This window comes from Erpetoichthys calabaricus, chromosome 2 (genome assembly GCF_900747795.2).
Source record: "Erpetoichthys calabaricus chromosome 2, fErpCal1.3, whole genome shotgun sequence".
Lineage (NCBI taxonomy): Eukaryota > Metazoa > Chordata > Cladistia > Polypteriformes > Polypteridae > Erpetoichthys > Erpetoichthys calabaricus.
Genome location: NC_041395.2, coordinates 88,803,263 through 88,825,575, shown reverse-complemented (window position 1 = coordinate 88,825,575; position 22,313 = coordinate 88,803,263). Strand labels below are relative to the sequence as shown.

Here is a 22,313-nt window from a genome sequence, read left to right as displayed (position 1 = left end):
GCAGTGTTCCTCCTGTTCCTTCTTGCACAAAGGAGCAGATAGCAGTCCTGCTGCTGGACTGATGCCCTTCTATGGCCCTATCCATGTTAACGGCACATCTCCTGGAATATCCTCCATACTCTTGAGACTATGCTGGGAGACACAGCAGACCTTCTGATGGGATGTGCCATTCTGGAGGAGCTGGACTATCTGCGCAACCTGAATCTGCTGCAGGAATCGCCCCCTGCTACCAGCAGTGACGAGGACATTAGCATAACGCAAAACTACAGAAGAATCTGAGAAATTGTCTGTGGCCACAAGCAAAACCATTCCCTTTTTGGGGGTTGTCCAGCTGTTGCCTCTCCAGTGCACCTGTTATAACTTTCTTTTGCACCAAAGCAGGTGAAGTTGATTAACAATCACTTATGCTTCCTAACTGGACAGATTGATTTCCCTGAAGCTTCATTGACTTGGTGTTAGTCTGTCATGATTAAGCATTCCCTTCATTTTTTTGAGCAGTATATTATTAGTTTATTTAGTTTTGGTTTAAATAACATTTTTAGAAAATGTATTACTGTGTGTTAGAAAAATGCAACTGTATTTTCTAATAGATCACAGTGGCAGTAACTTAACACAAGTTTATTTTTACAGCATGTATATGCATAGTCTTATGATACATAATAAAAAAAGGTAATGCATTTTAGTAATTGACATACAATGAAAATAACTATTGCAATGAATAAAAAAGCAGAAATGTATTACCTAAATGTAATAAAAACATATAGTTACATCAAAATTATAATACACTAATTAATCACATACTGAAAACAAAAACGTGTTTCATTTGACAGTAAACATTAAGCTCTCCTTATACAATACTCAATTTAATGAAGAACTACTAGTCTACAATATTCTACCAGCAAACTGCAGTTTGAACCAAGTCTACCTTGCCTTTTTTTTATTACAGATGATGTAATTCTGGTTCACCAATGTGCAATGCTAGAATGAACCAGGATTCCGTGACTGAGAATTTTTAGTCTTATGGTGGAGACTAGAGTGTTTAGATATTAAAACATTTATTTATTAAGAGTTACCAACTAGTCGCTTCTTGCTCATTGAAATTTTTCCCTTAGGGCCTAAAAACTTAGAACCTATGCCAGCAGCACTGTGTACAAGGTGTGAAGCAACCCTTCAGGGAAATAATTTTGCGATTACAGATAACAGACAGATACTTTATTGGTCACAAAGAGAAAAATACAGATGGGTCAGTGTATAACATCAGACTTCAGAGCTTAATGTATTCTAAAACATAAAAAACACAATGTTTTCTCATTGTGACAGAAGCATTATGATAATATTGTAATATGGTGCCCCTGATATTTCCCATCCCTAGTGATCAATGCATATTTAAAAAATAACATCACACATATTTATTAACCATGAAGTCCATCTCTTACTGGTACAAATATGTTAAGGGTACACTGTTTTTTCTTTAGCAAGAACACTAGGAAGCTCATTTTAGTCTGAAAAATGAAAACAGCAGGAAAGTTGCAAGTCGCTGATTCAAAAACCAATATTTCGAATTACTAGATAGTATACATAGATCGATTTATAAATATGTGGATGCCTCTGGTTTACACAGATTTCTATGATTAACTTTCCCAAAAGTTGAAGCACCCTCTCAAATCTATCTTTTCCTTTCTCCTACAGTTAACAGATAAATAATACAGTCAGGTCCACAGGTATCTGGATAGTAACACAATTTTCATAATTTTGGCACTGTGTGCCACCACGATGGATTTGGAATAAAGCAATCATTATATAATTGAAGTGTGGACTTTCAGCTTTAATTTAAGGAGTTTACAAAAAATATCACAATGAACCAAAACATACGGCGAAAGTAATTCAAGTGCTTTCCAAAGCAAAGAAGTGGAATATTCTTCAATGGCCAAGTCAAGCAACTGATGTCAACCTAATTGGACATGCATTTCACATGCTGAAGACAAAACTGATGACAGAATGTGCAACAAACAGAAACTTAAGACAGCTGTGTAAAGGACTGGCATAACTGGTGTGGAAACCCACCACTTGGAGATGGCCATGGATTCTAAACTTCAGGCACTCATTGACTGTAAAGGATTTTCAACCAAATACCGAAAATGACCATGATATTTATGATTATGTTAGTCTGTCCAAATATTTAAGAGCCCCTGAAAATAGGGGGACCATGTATAAAAATGCCTGTCTTTTCTAAAGAGCTCATTCAATATTTTTGTTAAACCACTTAAATTAAGTAAGTAGACAGAATGGCAGAGCATCGCATGGGGGTCTTGAGGTCGCTGGAAAGTCTTTAGAGTCCTGGTGCTTCCTGTCTTGCTATAAGGCTGCGAGATATGGATGCTATCCAGTAACCTGAGACAAAGACTGGACTCATTTTGTACTGTGTCTCTTTGGAGAATCCTTGGGTACCTCTGGTTTAACTTTGTGTTGAACGAAAGGTTGCTCACAAAGTCCTGAATGTGGCACATTTCCTGCATTGTAAGGGAGTGTCAGTTACGGCACAATGGCCATGTGGCACAATTCCCCGAGGGTGATCCAGCTGTCAGGATTCTCATTGTTGAACACCTGAGCGGCTAGACCAGGCCAAGGGGACACCCATGTAACATCTGGCTGCTGCACATAGATGATCATTTCAGGAGGGTGAGACTGGACTGCATGTCTACCTGCAGGGGTTGTGTGGAAGAATAATTTTTGGGTAACACAGCATTCATCTTAAAGAAATAGAATAAAGGGTTAATAAATGTCGGAAATCAGATCAAGTGAACAACAAAATGTACTGAAAGATGACGAAGAGATGACCAAGAAGTCAGCAGATGTCCTGTAAACAACCAGAATGGACAGTTTTTATATGCACAGAAATTTCAAGGGTGGTTGCTCAACTCAAGGGTATAAAGAACCACCAGAATATAATACATTTATGTTATATGAGTCATTTGGGTGTAAACCAACCAGAGTAAAATATATGGATTGATTGACACTGTATGTAAATTCAACAGTTTATAAAATTAACCTCTGTTCTTTGTTTCTCTAATCATTCTGACCAGGTTGTAACAGACTGCTTTTGAAGAATGCTCCCTCTAAGGCATTTTGCCAAGGAGTAATTAAAAGACACAATGAACAGCTTTACTCCTGCCTGATAACTGATTTGTCCTGTTAGAGGATGTTTCTTTTTTTAATAAGATGTTACATTTCTACCACAGTTGCCAACCAGGTTCACAAGCTTTTTTGGTTTGTGGTGGGTGCATTAATGCACTGCACCAGTGCATGCTCCCCAACTTGACCTGACCTTGAATTAAAGCTGAAAGTCTATACTTTAATCACATAATGACTACTGTTTCAAATCCATTGTGGTGGTGTACAAAGCCAAAATTATGAAAATGACGTCCCTGTCCAAATACTTAAGGACCGGACTATATAAACAGGCACATCAGTGAGTCACTGGCTGAAATTCTGAGGTAAGATATTGTCTTTCAGTTAGATGCTTACTAAGGCACACATGAATGCTTATACTGCATGGTGTAAAAATCAAAATAGTTTCAATAGTGGTAACGTAAAATAAATTTTTATAAGTGACTACTTTGTTTTGAATAACTGTATCAATAATGGAAAGTACCTTATAGGTCAAAGTAAATGCTCACAGTTGTGGTGCTTTTTTTTTTTTTTTTAATTTATTACACTTTAGGAGTACTACTTCCTTATTATCAACAGTAAAACAAAACACTATGCTTATATTTTTCTTTGGTGCAAGAAAACATGCGAGGATATAAATCTTAATTTTTGTGGTGTTTAATTTCAAAGTAAATAGCCAATTTAGTACGGCAAGGAGTGAATATCAACTTAGCAATAAACTAAGCTGAACACCCACAGACAAAACACAGTCGTTCATCAATCTATTATTTAACCCAGTCAATACAAGTCAGAGTCACCAGGGACAAGAGTCAACACCAGCAGTGTCAGATAGAAGTCAAGAAAGAACGCATCACAGGGCTTCAGTCAGGGAGGAAAAGAAAAAGAAATGTTGAGAAAAAAAAAAAAGATGCTGAGAAAACATGCAATTCCCATACCAAGAGTGTCCGGACCTGCAGTTTAACTCAGAGCTAACTACTGTAACACCATTTTGCCTCTATTAAATATACATAAAATGTGTCTTACACATAACCAGTATAACAGCAGGAGGTGATTAAATCAAACGTAATATTTATCATTTTTTGTAACATAACATTCTCAATCCTGATTAATCCAATGGAGGATCAAGGGGAGTTAGCCTATTCCTGCAGTATCATGGTCAAGATAGGAAACAGCCCTGAATGTGTTGCCAGTCCTTACACACATTGTGCACTTCTTTTGGAATGTGAGAGGATACACATACTCCACAAAGTATAATCAAGTATGGGGTTTGAACTCAGCTTCATAGCTAACCACTGCATTACTGTGTAACCCTTAAAGATTATTTCATTTATGCTAAAAAATATCCAACATAAAGATCTGAAAGACTTGTTTAATCATTTGGCTCTAACAGCATTCCTCTGTATTGAAATTCAAAGGTTCTCATCTTTTTAATTTCATTACCAAATAGGACAGTATGAACATTGCCTGAAATGTATCTTATGGTATCTTATTAACCTCCTTAGTGTTAGTCCTACGTGTTACTCAGGCTCCAAAAACCATGCTGAAAGCATTACTCCCGAGTGTCACGCTGGCAACTGTACAGATGCATCTTGCGTAAACATTAGAACAGACAATCACTCAGGCTGTAAAAGTACTGTCAGCATAAGTCAGCAACATTATCTATCTATTTATCTATAGGTGCGCAAGCATAACATCCAAGCATCACATAGGCAAAGGTGTTGTTGCGTCTTGTTCTCTCAGCTGTAAGTGTGATCAGTAACTCCCTCTGTAATAATGGAGTCTCATAAGAAACATTTTTCAGCAGCCCAGGTGTACACACTCTTGCTAGTGATACAAGCAGTGATGTTGAGGAGCTTCTCATCAGCAGTGATGAGGAGATGAATCTTTCCTCAGGTGGTGAAACTGAAAAGGACAGCAAGCCCGAAAGTGATTCTGATGAATCAAATAGTGTCCCTCGCTTCTGGCTGTCTGTTGACCCTGCTTCAAATAAACCAGCACCACCTTGTTTTGATTTTGTGGGGCAGCCAGGAACTAAAGTGGATTGACAGAATTGTTGCTGAGATGAATTGTTACGCTGAACAGTGTTGGGCAGATAACCGTACACTTAAACAGTTTTTCCATTCAAAAAGGTGGGAACCAGCAACTGCTGATAATATCTGGGCCTTTTTAGGCTTTTTGATATTGCGAGGACTTGTGATGAAACCTGAGCAGCGATGGTACTGGTCCAAAAAACAAAATTTCGGCAACACTGTTCATTGGTGAAATTATGTCCGAGTGTACGTTTTCACTAATTATGAAATATCTGCTCTTTACAGTTTGACATCCGTGGCAGAGTGACGGGCACTGAGCAGGCTCCTATCAATCATGGAGAATCCACTGCATCCACTAAACAGTATCATCTCCAGACAGGGGAGCAGCTTCAGCGACAGACTGCTGTCACTTTCCTGCTCCACTGACAGACTGAGGAGATCGTTCCTCCCCCACACTATGCGACTCTTCAATTCCATCCGGGGGGGTAAACGTTAACATTATTCAAAGTTAATGACTGTCTGTACACCTGTATTGTTATCAGTCTTTAATTTAATATTTTCTTTATCAGTCTGTAAGATAGTCCACGATCCATGCCACCAGGTATGAATCTACTCCCATCTCTGTCAGCTTGTCCCTAACAAGCAGAGGTTGGATGGTGTTGAAGGCGCTAGAGAAGTCCAGAAACATAATTCTTACAGCACCACTGCCTCTGCCCAAGTGGCAGAGGGATCGGTGTAGCATGTAGATGATGGCATCCTCCGCTCCCACCTTCTCCTGGTATGCGAACTGCAGAGAGTTGAGGGCGTGACGGACCTGTGGCCTCAGGTGGTGAAGCAGCAGCCGCTTCATGGTCTTCATCACATGTTACGTCAGGGCGACAGGCCTGAAATCATTCAGCTCACTAGGACATGATACCTTTGGGACTGGGGTGATACAAGATGTTTTCCAAATCCTCGGGACTCTCCCCTGTTTCAGGCTCAGGTTGAAGATGCGCTGTAGAGGACTCCCCAGCTCCAACGCACAGGCCTTTAGCAGTCGTGGCAATACTCCATCTGGATCCGCTGCTTTGCTGGCACAAAGTCTCCTCAGCTCTCTGCTTACCTGGGCTGCTGTAATTGTGGGTTGGGGTAAACTCTCTCCTATGCTGGTATCAGCATAAGGATGGGTGGAGGGTGCAGTACTCCGAGGTGAGAGTGGGTTAAGGTGGTCAAACGTGTTCATCTGGTTTGATCTCTCCACATCTCTCTCGATGGTGGCACCCCGCTTCAAGCTGCAGCCAGTGATGATCTTTATCCCATCCCATACTTCCTTCATGCTGTTATTCTGCAACTTCTGCTCCAGCTTTCTCCTGTACTGCTCCTTCGCCGCCCTGAGTGGACTCGGGAGTTCCTTCTGCACGCACTTGAGCTCATGCTGATCACCGCCTTTAAAAGCCCTTTTCTTCTGGTTCAAAAGGCCCTTGATGTCACTTGTAATCCATGGCTTGTTTTTAGCATAGCAGTGTACTGTTCTTACTGGAACTACAATGTCCATACAGAAGTTGATGTAGTCAGTAGTGCATTTTTTTTTTTTTTTTGTTCTTTTCTTTTTTTTGTTCGCCTTATACAATTTCTTGTATTAGGAATTTGGTAGTTTTCGCATACCCCTTGGGGTCAGAACGCAGGGTCAGCCATTGTACAGCGCCCCTGGAGCAATTACAGGTTAAGTGCCTTGCTCAAGGGCCCAGCAGAGCAGGATCTCTTTTGGCAGTGATGGGGATTTGAACCGGCAACCTTCGGGATACCAGCGCAGATCCTTAGCCTCAGAGCCACCACTCCGCATTCAACAACTTCCTCAGTGTTCTCACTATAAGATCCCTGCAGGATATCCCAGTCCGTAGTTCCAAAGCCTCAGAGCCTGTTCTGCCTCAGTGGACCACTTCCTGAATGAGCGTGTGGTTGTAGGTAGCTCCCTCACTCTTGGTTTGTAGTAAGGCTGAAGCAGAACCAAGTTATGATCTGCTTTCCCAAGCGCAGGCAGCGGGGTGGCGCTGTATGCATCTTTAACGTTTGCATACAGTAGGTCAATAGTCCTATTTCCCCAGGTGTTACAATCCACATACTGGGAGAAGGCAGGTAATGTTTTGTCCAGTGTTACATGGTTGAAGTCTCCAGCGATTAGCACAAGTGCCTCGGGGTATAGAACATATCATTGCCGCATATTCACCGTCCATAGTACTAAAGAGACGCAGTCGACTCAGCACATCGAGGATCAATCAGAGTGTCTTATTGGCAGACATTTTATTGCTTATATAACACCATGAGAAAAAAAAAGAATCAAACTTATCCGTGTGCAGTGTTCTATTCAAAAACTGATAAATCTGAGAAAAAAATCTGAAAAGAAACACGCTATTATTGTCCCGACTGTGATGTTGGATTGTGTCTTTCACTGTGCTTTAAAATTTACCACATAAGGACTCATTCTAAGATTATATATTGTTTTGGCATAATTAGTAGTATTATTATTGTTATTATTGTTCATTTCATATTATTATTTTTATTCATCATTACTATTATTATTTGTATTATTATTATACTTTTGAGATTTAATAAATGTGTAATTTTATGCCAAAAAAAGATGCAACGCTATTTACATGTTTTTTTGGAATAAAACGCAATGCTAAGAAGGTTAAGCCACATGTTAAGTTTCTCATGGTGCATTAGCAGCTGTTGGTAATGACTAGTCAGTAAATGCTTTCTCTAGGCACCAAAAGGGAATATGGCATAACGCCCTCTTAGACCAGAACTACAAAATTTTTTAAGAAAAAATTACCATCTTAAATTTTCCAAGTTCAAATAGATCACAAGAAGCCAGTCAATCAAACATCAAACAATTAGCTGCATCGTATTCTAAAATCAAATATAAATTTTCAGAATTCAATTTAATTCAATTCAGTTGCAGTGTTCAGTAATTGAACAATGCAATTAAATGAGTATCAGAGAATGTTGCTAAAACAACTTATTTCAGGAGTCATCCAAAAGTGTGCATTGGCTCATATCGCAATGTAAGTAATGTTGCGCTGACCAGAAAGGGCATTTGTGCTACTGGTTCTATTTAAGGAAACATTTAGAACAGTTAGAAATACCAACATTCTTAGAAGGTTTTGATTTCTACTTATAGTTTAATCTTAAACCCTGTTCAGACTGGAATAATGTTACAGTAGGAGGTGGGCTAAAGTTATAAGTTTTCCCAAGTTAAACTAATCCTATGCAAATTGAAATATGAGTAAAATTGTGTTATTTCAGTGATTCAAATGGGACTAAAATTACAGAGGCGCTCCAGTAATAATCACTTTGCACAGTGCCTGAAGTAGAAAAAAAAGAACTGTCAGTGTACTCCTTGTTGAGCATGTAGATGAGGGGGAGGTGATGCGATATGTTCCCTCAGGGATCTGAAGGCACACTGATAATAGTCAAATTACAGTGGTGTGAAAAACTATTTGCCCCCTTCCTGATTTCTTATTCTTTTGCATGTTTGTCACACAAAATGTTTCTGATCATCAAACACATTTAACCATTAGTCAAATATAACACAAGTAAACACAAAATGCAGTTTTTAAATGATGGTTTTTATTATTTAGGGAGAAAAAAAAATCCAAACCTACATGGCCCTGTGTGAAAAAGGAATTGCCCCCTTGTTAAAAAATAACCTAACTGTGGTGTATGACACCTGAGTTCAATTTCCGTAGCCACCCCCAGGCCTGATTACTGCCACACCTGTTTCAATCAAGAAATCACTTAAATAGGAGCTGCCTGACACAGAGAAGTAGACCAAAAGCACCTCAAAAGCTAGACATCATGCCAAGATCCAAAGAAATTCAGGAACAAATGAGAACAGAAGTAACTGAGATCTATCAGTCTGGTAAAGGTTATAAAGCCATTTCTAAAGCTTTGGGACTCCAGCGAACCACAGTGAGAGCCATTATCCACAAATGGCAAAAACATGGAACAGTGGTGAACCTTCCCAGGAGTGGCCGGCCGACCAAAATTACCCCAAGAGCGCAGAGACGACTCATCCGAGAGGTCACAAAAGACCCCAGGACAACGTCTAAAGAACTGCAGGCCTCACTTGCCTCAATTAAGGTCAGTGTTCACGACTCCACCATAAGAAAGAGACTGGGCAAAAACGGCCTGCATGGCAGATTTCCAAGACGCAAACCACTGTTAAGCAAAAAGAACATTAGGGCTCATCTCAATTTTGCTAAGAAACATCTCAATGATTGCCAAGACTTTTGGGAAAATACCTTGTGGACTGATGAGACAAAAGTTGAACTTTTTGGAAGGCAAATGTCCCGTTACATCTGGCGTAAAAGGAACACAGCATTTCAGAAAAAGAACATCATACCAACAGTAAAATATGGTGGTGGTAGTGTGATGGTCTGGGGTTGCTTTGCTGCTTCAGGACCTGGAAGGCTTGCTGTGATAGATGGAACCATGAATTCTACTGTCTACCAAAAAATCCTGAAGGAGAATGTCCGGCCATCTGTTCGTCAACTCAAGCTGAAGCGATCTTGGGTGCTGCAACAGGACAATGACCCAAAACACACCAGCAAATCCACCTCTGAATGGCTGAAGAAAAACAAAATGAAGACTTTGGAGTGGCCTAGTCAAAGTCCTGACCTGAATCCAATTGAGATGCTATGGCATGACCTTAAAAATGGCGGTTCATGCTAGAAAACCCTCAAATAAAGCTGAATTACAACAATTTTGCAAAGATGAGTGGGCCAAAATTCCTCCAGAGCGCTGTAAAAGACTCATTGCAAGTTATCGCAAACGCTTGATTGCAGTTATTGCTGCTAAGGGTGACCCAACCAGTTATTAGGTTCAGGGGGCAATTACTTTTTCACACAGGGCCATGTAGGTTTGGATTTTTTTTTCTCCCTAAATAATAAACACCATCATTTACAAACTGCATTTTGTGTTTACTTGTGTTATATTTGACTAATGGTTAAATGTGTTTGATGATCAGAAACATTTTGTGTGACAAACATGCAAAAGAATAAGAAATCAGGAAGGGGGCAAATAGTTTTTCACACCACTGTATATAGAAAACCATGTGAATGTGGGGTGTTCCCCATGGAGGTGCAAACGGACAGGGTTGCTAATGTAGTTCAAACTGATAGTAGGCATACAATAACAAGTATACAAGTATGGAGTACCACTGTGTCACTACCCCGTTTTAAGCACTGACTTTATACCAGTTCCTTGTGTAACTAAAAACTAATCCCATCCGAATACATCTTAAAAATTACATGAGCATGAGTAAATCCAGCAGTACCATAAACCTTGCTACAAACAGTGGGGTAAAGTAGAAGTCAAGTCTTTGGACAAACCGTTCATCTCTCTACATTTCAACACTCATGTCACCAATGATCGTTGTGGTTCCAATGATCATTGTGGTTGGAAGAATGAGACTGTGGGTACAGCTTCCTCAATACCTGTTCTCTTGAAGGTGGTACAGTTTACTCTTCACAGTTGGGATAAGAGCTCAGGAAGGTGCAAAGGTCTTGGAATATCACTAGTGCTGCTCCAGAATGAGACCATCCACATCATGTGGTTAAGATATATATTGAAAATGTCTCTTAGCCATCTCCCAAAGGTAATGTTACAGACATCACTTAGTGGAACGAGGTTGATCTGGCATGTGATGATGAGTGATAAAATATGTCTTAAAGAAATAATAACGGAATTCTCTGTAAGGACCACGGACTGCATATATAAAACTTGTTTATGCTCAGAAATGAATGTAAGCCATAAATTAGGATTTATAAAACACAATACTGGCATCAAAATTTTTTTAATGTTATGGGAACGTGTTGGCATTTTACTGACTCCAGGTGACAGGACAATGAAGTGAACAGAAAATCTTGTTTCACTGCACATTTCAAAGACACATCGCTCACATTCTGATGGTCTTGAACCAATTCTATAACCAGTAACTCTCAACACAGCTGTCAATGTTGGTAATAACATTAAGTGTGTGCATCAGGTGTATTTTATCTATAAAGAGTGTGCTATACACACAGCATGACCCTGAGGTCTGCTTCCCACACTGCTATTTGATAAAATAAAGGAATTGTGGGTTCAGCTGGGCCAGATCACAACATTATTAGTCAGACACATTGGAGTAGCACATTTTAGTTGTATTTAATTAAAGTGCTTTCTGTCTACTAAAGCTAATTAATTCTGTGATGGTATCTTTACTACAACACATGTGCAGTTAATTGTGATAATACTAGTAAAATCAGCAATTGATGCAACTTGCCTTTTGATCTTGGCCTCCTCACTTGACCATAAGGAATGCATCAGGGTAGCACCTTAATTATACCCAGGGTTTGAAATGCTGACACTTCCCTGCTTGTGTCAGATCACACAGCACAGCTGAAGTAACTCCTGCTCTCCAGAGTAACCATATGTGAATTTTAAGAAGTATTAAGTAACAGAAATAAAAGGGAGTACAGTGGCAGTTACTTAGTTCAACTTAAAGCACTAATTACACTATCCCATACAGATGGCATGCTTCAGCTCAGCGATGACTGCGAGGTTCCTGACCAGTCAGCCAGTTCACACTGGAAAGTGCCAGTCACCAGATACCCCATGGTTGTTAAAACCTGTAACGGAACAGATGATTGCATGATTTCTACATGATGGTCCCTGTAATGTAGGTTCCAATTTGACACTCAAGTCCAAGAGGACAGCTCTAGGAAGTCTAGTTTAGTTTACATACAAGTCATCATCATCAGCCAAAGAAAACAAAAAAATCAACTCATTCCTTGCATGGCTAGCCATACTACTGTTCTGCCCCACAAAGGTCTGCCACATTGTGATGGCCTGTGCAGTACTGCACAACATAGCACAGAAATATAGACTACCTGTGCCCTTGAGACAGGCCACATATGTACAGAAATGTCCCAGACCCTGTCCCTCGGGATATCAACGCAATGGTAATTCAAAGATGTTTGGACATTGTACATCCCATTTAAAGAGATTTGCATGTAGTGCATGTGGTATTGGCCAGACTGTTTACTGTGGACTAAAAGGGCAAGTCAGCTGTGCAAAGCCTCTTATCACCCCAAATCCTATCAGCAAAAGCAGACTGAACAGGAGATGATTCTTTTCAAGAAGTCTCTTTACAAAGACTGAATATCTATATTCATTTTCTGTGCTATGTCAGTGTATTAATTTAATCTTAACAACTGTAATAGTTAAAAAGGTTAGTATATACTTTACTTGAAATATCTCTGTACATTTAACAGCCAAAACCCATTACTAACATAGCACTATAGGTTTATAGGGTCATTATTGTCCCATGTACAGAGAACAGTAAAATCCTCACTTGCATGATCTAGTCAACAAGCAGTGTCACAGTCAATTAATTGGAATACTTAACTCTGAAATGGCTGTAAATGAGTCATTAAAAGCAACTGCAAAACATGTCTCTCAATTGAGTTCAAGGAAAATCATATCAATCTAATGAAAAGCTTAAGCTATTAATACCCCTATATCTAAAAGGTTTCATTGATCATCCACAGAGGCTGACTTAGTTGTCTTTGTCAACGTCCACTTTGACACTAATCTAAGTAAAGCTTGTATAGATCAAGATCAAGTCTCTATGTCTGCTTCATCACTTGCTCACAGTCCACTCATTTTTGAAAATGTATCATCAACCTATCATTTCTTAGAACTAACTCTGGTTTGGTCTTAGTAAAGTCTCTCCTCACAAAACTTCCATTTTATCATAGGCACAAAATGATTGGCAGCTGATTCTTCCTCTTTTTGATACAGTTTTAATCTGTGACTGACTAAGCTGAGCATTAAACTTTAAATAACTCATGCAACTGACTAGAAGACACAAAGCTCCATTAAGAGAAATTGCATGTTAGTTCAGGCTATAGTGTCAAAACTGCAACTTTTAAAATACCATGTTATTTATTCAGGCTTTTTTTTTTTTTTAAATCGTGTTCCATAAACATTTTTCTTTGTCCAGACATGGTCTGCTAATTGGCGGCCATGGATAATCATTGTAAATCAAGAAACTGAACAAAATAATGGGAATATTATGCACATATTAGTGTGTCTAAATCACACATTACTGAAGTATTTCATGCCCTTATTCTGAAAGAGTAAAAAAGTAGATAACTATAGCATTTAAAAGAAAGAAAAAAGGCTAGATAACACCCATCCAGGTGTCTCTGTTTATACTGTCAGACAAATATTACATTCATAAGTTTACTGCATGTACTGAAGTCCCTTTATCCAATCTATCAATCTCTGACCCTTACCTCAGCATGTGGGAAGGGGAACTGCATGATCAAGTAGGAGATGGCCTACTAGGCCTGTGCCATCAGTGGTGAAGATGCCTACCTCACAGTACTTAAAGTGGCAGGACTTTTAAGAATTTGTCAATTAATGTGGACACAACTGACAACTACATTGGTGTTCTTGGCTGGTGCTCTTCACAAGTGTTGTGAAACATATGCTGTAGTGATAACTACCAAGAATCAAACTTTGACAAATTTGCTCCTGCTGCAGACTCCAGGGTGCAGGTCTGGGTATCAGTACGAAAAATGAGATTTCATCATTACATTCACCTCTTAGTGCACACAAAAATATGAACTAATTAAAAAATCATTCATGTTCTCACCCAGCTTTCCAATGCAGGATTGCAGGACGCTAATGGGTTCAAGGTAGGAACCAACCCTGAATGTTGTGCCAGTTCATTAAAGTGCACACTAACTCTCACCGTACCCACAGGCCAATTTAGAGTTGCCAACTAACATGGAATGCACACTTTTGAGATGTGGGAAGAAAACTGGAGTACTCAGAGGAGGTAGTTCTAAAGGTTTTACAAACTTTTTCTTTCACCTTTACTTAAAGTTCTGCACATTTAAGAAGCAGAACTGCACTTCACCGTGGGTGGGAGCACAAAATTATTTAATGTCTGTTACATGTCATTTAATGATTACATATAAAGCATAAAGGAAGTAAGAAATAATTAACTATTCTAAAAGTGGTTTAAGAAGGTTCAGCAGACGGGTCAATGTTTTATTCTGGAAACTCGGCCCATATTGTGTAAACCATAGTAAAACTGGTATACAGGCATACACTACAACTATTTCAGTTTAAAGAATCACTCGTGTACAACTGCCTCATACTTTGCTTTTCTATAGTTAATTGGACTATCTGTTCTACAGTTAAAATGCATAACAAAAACAAAAATCCAAACACTGATGTGTAACTACTGTATAAGCACATGTCTAACTTTTTTTGCAGTAGTTAAATCATCTTCATTCCTACAAAAACTTTGCAAACATCCAAATTTACCTTAATGAGCCGACAATATTTGGCAGTTTAACTTTTGGTATTATAACTAGCTTATACTAATAAGATATCATTTGGCTTTCTTTAAGCAAGTTCTGGGTGTGTTTATTTTCATTTGGATAACTAATGTCACATCCAAAGACAAAAAAATAACGAGGGTCGCCAATGACAGAAGGCGAGTAAATAAAAGTTTTCAATGTGACTTTCGCAGAGTAGTATGGCCGCAACTACCCAGCCAAGCAACCGCGTCGCTTTAAGTTCCGAAACAAATCAAACTATCTAGACGGAAACATTCTTTCGACTGTCCACGCTTGGACCAGCTTACCAGGACAGTGAGGCAGTCGGGATCCACTGAAGGTAAATCCCAGTCTCCTTTCCAGCAATACAGTTCCATGGCAGCCGCCATGTTGTTTTTGCGTCAATCGTGACCCGGAAGCACTTCTTGGGACAGAACTTCAGCATAGTAACAAGATGCGATCGTTGGTAACCATGTCCGTGTCATCGGGTGGTCAGGATTGTCACATAAACTGAGCGAAGTTTTCTTAAGTGTTCTTATGGAAATGAGTTGGGATTAGATGTATTTTTTCGAAACTGCTTCTTTTGCCTAATATACATTTTTTTAAATGTATTTTTTTCGAAACTGCTTCTTTTGCCTAATATACAATTTTATAAATGCGTAGATAGAATAAACTAACGACTATCTAAACTTAGATCGTGTTGTTAAATGAACTATTCATTGCTTTTATTTAGTAGGAAAGAATGACACTTAACACTAATAAAACAATTGATGAAGTGAGAGAGATTGATGAAGTGCTAGAGTTTGAAAGCGAGTGTGAGTGCGAGAATCATTAAATAAAAGCCTGTTATACGGCGACCTCAACTCAGCACCGAGCATGGTTTTGACGGGAATCTGAGTTATTATGTTGAAACCTGGCAACACTGAATCATCTCTTTTCATCTGAGACGTCTTTTGACAGTGCACATTGAATGTAAGGAGATGTTGATATTGCCCAGACACTACTCCAAAGACAAGTATTGAGTATTTGTTTATAGTGAGATTGTATTTTCTAACCTGCTGATTCATTTAGAGTTTTGCTGAACCGGTACATCTCCTAGCCACTTCATCACAAGGCTGCGCTCCCACACTTGCATTGGGGCCGTTTATAATCTACAATTAAAACAGCATGGTTGCCAGCTAATATATCGTAACCAGGGACTTTCAAGTGAGAGCACGGTACTGTTTTCAATGTTGTGAATAAACGTTTTAAAGCAACTGCATTCAAAGACATTTTTTGATTAATTCATCAATGTAAACTGGCTTTGTGTGAATAAGTGTGCTTGTGCCCTGCAATGTATTGGGATCCTGTTCAGGGCTGGCTCCTGCCTTGTGCTCATGGCTGCTGGGACAGGCTTTGAAGTGCTGACCTCCCACAACCAACAATTTGGTAAGTAAGTCCTTCACCATTCCTTGTGTGTAATAGTACTTTTATAAAATATAAAAAAATATTAGAAGTAGATGTTTTTTGTGTCCACAAAAATTTGTACAATTGTTTCAAGAAAAGGTACACAAAATTGACAGATTTTATTTCCATTACTTAAAAAATTTCACAATGAAAATGAGTAGATGATCATCCAAAACCTAATATTAAATTAAAAGAACTCTAAAGAAAAACATAAAAGATTTCTATACTTATTAAATTCATCCTTTAAAGAAAATTGTGACAGAAATAAGTTGATTGTAAATAAAAAAATAATTGGAGGCCTTATCTTGTTACATTACCTTTACTGGCACTAATTGCGACTAGTCATTTTCTAGTAGTTACTGATCAATCACTCATAACACTGCAGATACATTTTTGCCCATGCCCTTTTTTTTAACCAACTTTCTTCAACTATGTGGCATCTGACAGTCTCCAAGAGGGTCCTACGCATTTCTGGTGGTATCACAACATCTTAATGAGATTCAGCTATGGACTTTGACTAGTTTTTTAACCTTTCTAATCTACACTGACTTATATGTTTCAGTTAATTGTTTTCTCATATGACTCAGCTTAGATTCATTTCCAAGTTATGGATGGATGGTCTGACATTCCCCTGAAGAATTGTTTGATATGGAGCAGAATTAATAATTTCTTTCCTTTATGGCAAGTCATCCAGATACTATACAGCAAGACATTATAGTAGAAATGTGATGTTACCACTTTAATGGTACCTACCCTCTCCACTGTATCGTCTCCGATAAAGATGGCAGTGTGGTCTGTTGTCTTCTTCCTGATGTCAATAACCTGCTCTTAATTCTGATGACATTATTGGTGAGATTAAAGAGGAAAGATTATTTCCACACTGACAAGATAAGTAGGTTAAAGAAACAACATTTTGGCTGTATAGCCTTAATCAGGAGAGAGTGGTATCATGGCACCTGTCATAGATACGCAGGGACATGTCCCTGCCGGGACGCCGAAAGAAGCAGGGGACTGTAAATGGGACAATATTCTCCCTGGAGCGCAGATGGGCGTCCTCCCTGGAATGCATGGGGGTCACGGAGCTGCGAAGCTCAACCCTCTGCGAAGACGGAGTCACCGCCAGGGGGCGCCCGGACGTGGTTTGAACCCTGGATGGCAGCACTTCCGCTACACCAGGAAGTGCTACCGGAAGAAATTCCAAGGACACCCGTAGTGCTACCAGTTGCCCTCCTGACACTTCCGCCACACCAGGAAGTGATGTCAGAACGAGCACCTGGAGCCCATCCGGGTCGTTATAAAAGGGGCCGGATCTGGATGGGATTAAGTAGGCTTGAGAATGTTATGCTATATTTAATTAAGCAAAATGCAGTGTCCTTCCCAGGTATTCAATTTTGCACTCATTAGTGTGCATTAAACCGACAAAAGTTTGTTTTTATTTTTTTATAGCATTTTTCACATCATTATATAACTTGGAACTCTAGCCTAGCACCAGATGTAGAACTACCAATCAATATTAATAGTCAAATAAACACAATAGTACAAATATACAACATGTGCATTCAATTTATCAAATACTATCAACTTTTAAACTTTACTTCCTGGCCTTTACCTTAATTAACCCTCCCTGCCCATAGTTTTTTTTTCCAAATAAAAAACTAACAAGTTTATTGTAAAGATGTTTACCAAAAGTGGTTGAAAATATTCCTGAAGAACAAGGAATATGACATAATGATTAAATTAAATTTTAATTTGAACCCTGTCATTCAGAACTATAAACTGTGAAGTTGTATAAAAAGGTACAGTAAAAATAAAGAGAATAGTTAGCTGTATCATCGTAGCTGCCATGGTCTGCTATAGTTTGTTAGTAGTTTCACGTGTTTGAGTGATTTTTTTCTGTTTATGTTTTGCATTCTTTTCTGTTGCATTCATGTTGATGTCATTCTCATTAGCCTCAGCGTGATGCTTTCCTGTTTGTGGCAATGTAACTGTGCATATGCTGATTTCTAATGTGGCAGTCTCTAACTGAATTTTTAAAGAGGCTAACATAGAGAAGACTCTTCACATTTTCTACAGGAAATACACCTATGTAATTCGGAATTCATTGACTTTCCAGTTCTTGACTTTGAATTTTGTTTTCACTTTTCTTTAAAGGTTGCCTGATCGTTATGTCTGACATTTCTGATTCCCCAGGCCTTTGACACTCAGCTCTGAAGATGAGGAAGATTTTTTTTTTTCTAAGGTTCTCAGGCCTCAAGAGGCAACAGAATAATAGAATAATGATTTTGTTATTTTTGTCATGACTAGTAATTCTGATTAAAATCTTTATGATTATAACTGGAGGCTCTGAGGTTAGTACAACTGCTTTACAATTCAACAATCCTAGTTTTGAGTCCTGCTTCCAGGTATTGTGTGTGTGGAGTGAACACATTCACCACATGTTCCTCCTACATCCCAAATACTTGCTTGCTCAGTTACTTATCAGCTCTGAATGAGCCCAGTGTAGCTATTGATTTGGATGTGTGTGCCCTGTGATGGACTAAAGCCCTGCTCAGGGTTTGATTTCTGCCTTGTCCCCATTTCTTCCAGAATAGGCACCAACTCCTTACAACCCTGAAACATACAGAGTTGAACAATTAATGAATGCCAGTGTTGTGTTCATTTTAAATACCATCCACCAGTTCTTTGTACCCATTTAATCCTGTTCATGGTCACAGGGTCTAGAGTATTTCGCAGCAGCATTGTGAGTAAGAATAAATAAATACACAATTGAATAAATAACTTTCATATGAAGTACAGTTTTACATCAAAAGAAGATACAAAAAGAGCTTTATTTTTTGAAAATATATCACATTTCCATAGAAACAGTGGCTGGGACAGAAATCAAATCCAGGTATCTGGAGCAGTGAAATGCCAGAGGTAGCAATAATTCCACCATGCTGCAATAGTTTAATTTGAGATGTATCACAGTGTACAAGAACAAATATGCAGCATCTGTAAAACGGAAATTATTGAGATGCAATGACGCAGTCACTTTTTCGAGAAAATACACAGTATGTAGGTGTTAAACAAACCACCACTATTTCTATGCATGTACATCGTGCATGTCAACATATATAAAGTTGCTAATGCAGGATCTACTTTAATACAGTGCGTTCTATTGAACAACTTTCAAAATAGAGCACATAATATACAACAAGGAGCTTGCAAATATATCTTCCATCCAAGAGGGAGAAAGCATATGTCAAACATACTGACTAATGTTTTGGGTACTGACCAATTTCCCGATAAATTTTCCTCTTTCTTCCATTTTGATAAAATTTTGTTTTTGTTAACACATCTGCAGTGAACATCTGCCAAATGGTTCTATTATTATAGGACTGAAATAAATAATATGGTATGCTTCATCTTTTTTCACCATTTACTTATAGATGAGAATCATCAACACATTTTTACCACAATCTAGTTTTAAGGGTTTCATTTTTAAAGTGGTATTCAATATATGTCGTTAACTGTATTGTGTTTTTCCTGTTGTTTTTAGAATTGAATCATGGTAAAGCACTTGCACTGACCTCTTTCAGACTTGGTAATTAATTAGAGCTGGTGGCAGACTATTAATGCTATGTAAATCATTCACCTCAGTCGGCAAATTTGCTTTCTTTTCCCCTCCTAATCCACCATATTAGCCTGTGGAATGAACAGCTGGTGTTTTTCTTTTAGCCGTTTCTAAAATTTGGGCTGCACTTTCCATGAAATTGGTCATGTGGGAAATAATACACTCGAGCTGACATTTGAAAAGAAACAGATCCTCGATAGAGAGGGAGCAGAAGATATTAGTCTTTCATCAACTTACATGTATCATTGCAAAATAGATATGCAAAGGGGTTTATGTATATATAGTGAAGTTAATCTGGGTAGCGGTACCCATATTGACCAACAGAGGATGCTGCCTTCACAGTAAGAGCTCTTTCAGGACTCTGTAGGTCACAATAAAAACCATACTACAGGATTTGAGGTTGCTCAGACAGCTAGGGGAAGATGTGTTGTGGTCTTACAGGTGTACTGGGAGAACAACCGATCTGGCCCTCTCCAGTACACCTCCATAGAGAGGCCAACATGTAAGAATCTCTGGCACCACTAGGAGGAGTCCTACCATACAACACCAGAGGGTGATATCTGCCAAGCCCCCAAAAGTGCTTACAGCAGGTTGCCCAGAAGGTGGTTGTGGCATATTGCTTAGGGAGCTTAGAGTTTGGAGGCAGCTGGTGACAAAAGCTCAGCTGGACAGAGGAAAGAAGGAGACTCAAGTAGTGAAAGGTAAGTATGGGTAATATGTTAATACAGTAGCAAAGGGTTACTAATAGTTAGGGGGCAGAGGTGTTTATTATTTTCTGTTTTGATTGTACTTTATTGTTCCTCTTGTGAGGGACAGCCCAGGTCCTTATCTGGTCTGGACACCCTTGGAATAGAAAGACCGGGGGAGAGAATGTGCATGAGGCATAATCTTCACTGGAGCGCTAGATGGCAGCAAACTCAGGCTCAGATCCCTGCATGGGTGCCCACAAGGCATGCCAGATACTGTAGTCCCGGGGAACAACCTTGCTGAGTCCTGGGTCCACAAGGGGGTACTTTGGGTTTTGGGAGTCCCTATTGAGCAGGGCTCCAACCTCACCCAGGAGTGCTTGAAGGCTGCAGGATCACATCACCAGAAGCACTCCTGTTGGATTAGATAAAAGGAGCTGCCTGTCTCACATTGATGAGCTAGCATCAGGTGGAAGAGTGAAGGAGGCAGCGAGTGACCGAGAGAAGACAAAGAGTGATTTATTGTGCTTTATTGTACTTGTGCCTGTGATTACGGTAGGAATCACTTATAGGGAAGAGTTTGCCACAAATATAGACTCTTTGTGTGCTTTGAACTTGTGTTCTGATCCTGCTTGTGTTGGGTGTTTGAGGAGCTGGAGCACCCCCTACTTGCCAGACTCTGTATCTCTGTATCACTGTGCCTAAATTTTAAACCACCTTAGAACACTCCGAAGTTGGCCTTCATTAATTGACAAGACGCTTTCAATATGAACTGATTCCGAAAACACACCGCAAACTAACTACATACAAATCTGAAATAACGAGGCAACGATCCAGGTTTCTTGCAACATGAGGACAGATGGTTATAGATAAATGGGCCAAGCACATCCAGGACACAGCTTATCTAAACGGAATACACTTAACAAAAAATGGAATAAACTCACCGGGAATATGTATACTAATGAACCACAATCCGGAGGTTTAAAATTTAATCACAAAGACACATCTGACATGAACTTCTTAGGCTCCCTAGAACATATTATACAAACCGAAAGATACCGGCAGACAATGCGCAAGAAATAAGGAGCACCATGGCCAACCAGCTACATGTAAGACATCTAAAGGTGCATGTTTCTTTACAAGAACAGAAGGCTTTAAGATCGCTACAAAATGATAACAGCATTGTTATTGCATCAGCCGGCAAAGAAGGTGCGATATTTGTATTACTGTAGTTAAAGAACAATATGTTACAGCAATAGAAGAAATGCTCTAAAACACCACCACTTACGAACAACTAACCAGCGACGCAACTAAAACCACCTTTAACACAGTCAACGGCACAATTAAACTCCGGAATACCAACCATCTAAACTCACAGGAATACTACAGAATGAAATCCAACGATGCAAGTTGTCCTCAGTTCTATGGCCTCCCCAAAATATATTATAACCCTCTAAAATTCAGGCCAATTGTCAGCCTAAAAGGTGGTCCAATTTATCTAGAAGAGTTATTCAAATGCTCAAACATTTAAAATATCATTCAGAATATTCTGTTAATAGCATTGAGATGGCCATGCAGTGCCTGAAAAATGTATCCATTGCTGAGGATGAGATCATGGTCTCATTTGATATTGTGTCACTGTACACCATGATTCCAGTTCATCTGGCCACAGAAACTCTACAAACAATGCTAAAGAATGACCCCACCATAACAACACGAATGAAGCTAGCATGGAATGATATAATGCATCTAGTTTCACTTTGACAGAAAACTCACTTTCATTTTAATGGGAAATTCTACAATGGGATCTCCATTATCAGGAGTGTTAGTGGAACTGGTAATGCAGCGATTTGAAAGTGTGACTCTAACTCAGTACACATCAAAACTTTGGATACCCTACATTGACGGTGCATTGGTCATATTAAAGAATGACAAGCTGAATGATTTCCATAACCACATCAACGTAAAATTCCCTGCGATCCAGTTTACTATG

The 22,313-nt window shown here is 39.1% G+C and overlaps 1 protein-coding gene across 1 annotated transcript in view; it reads right to left on the bottom strand.

The window, feature by feature from the left end:
• LOC114646085 (metaxin-1-like) overlaps positions 1–15,010 on the bottom strand; it is a 68,572-nt gene extending 53,562 nt beyond the window's left edge. The window contains exon 1 of the mRNA XM_028794074.2: positions 14,884–15,010. Coding sequence (XP_028649907.2) covers positions 14,884–14,964 — 81 coding nt within the window. The 5' untranslated portion in view covers positions 14,965–15,010. The remainder of the gene's footprint in view (positions 1–14,883) is intronic.
• Between the last annotated feature and the right edge of the window lie 7,303 nt (positions 15,011–22,313).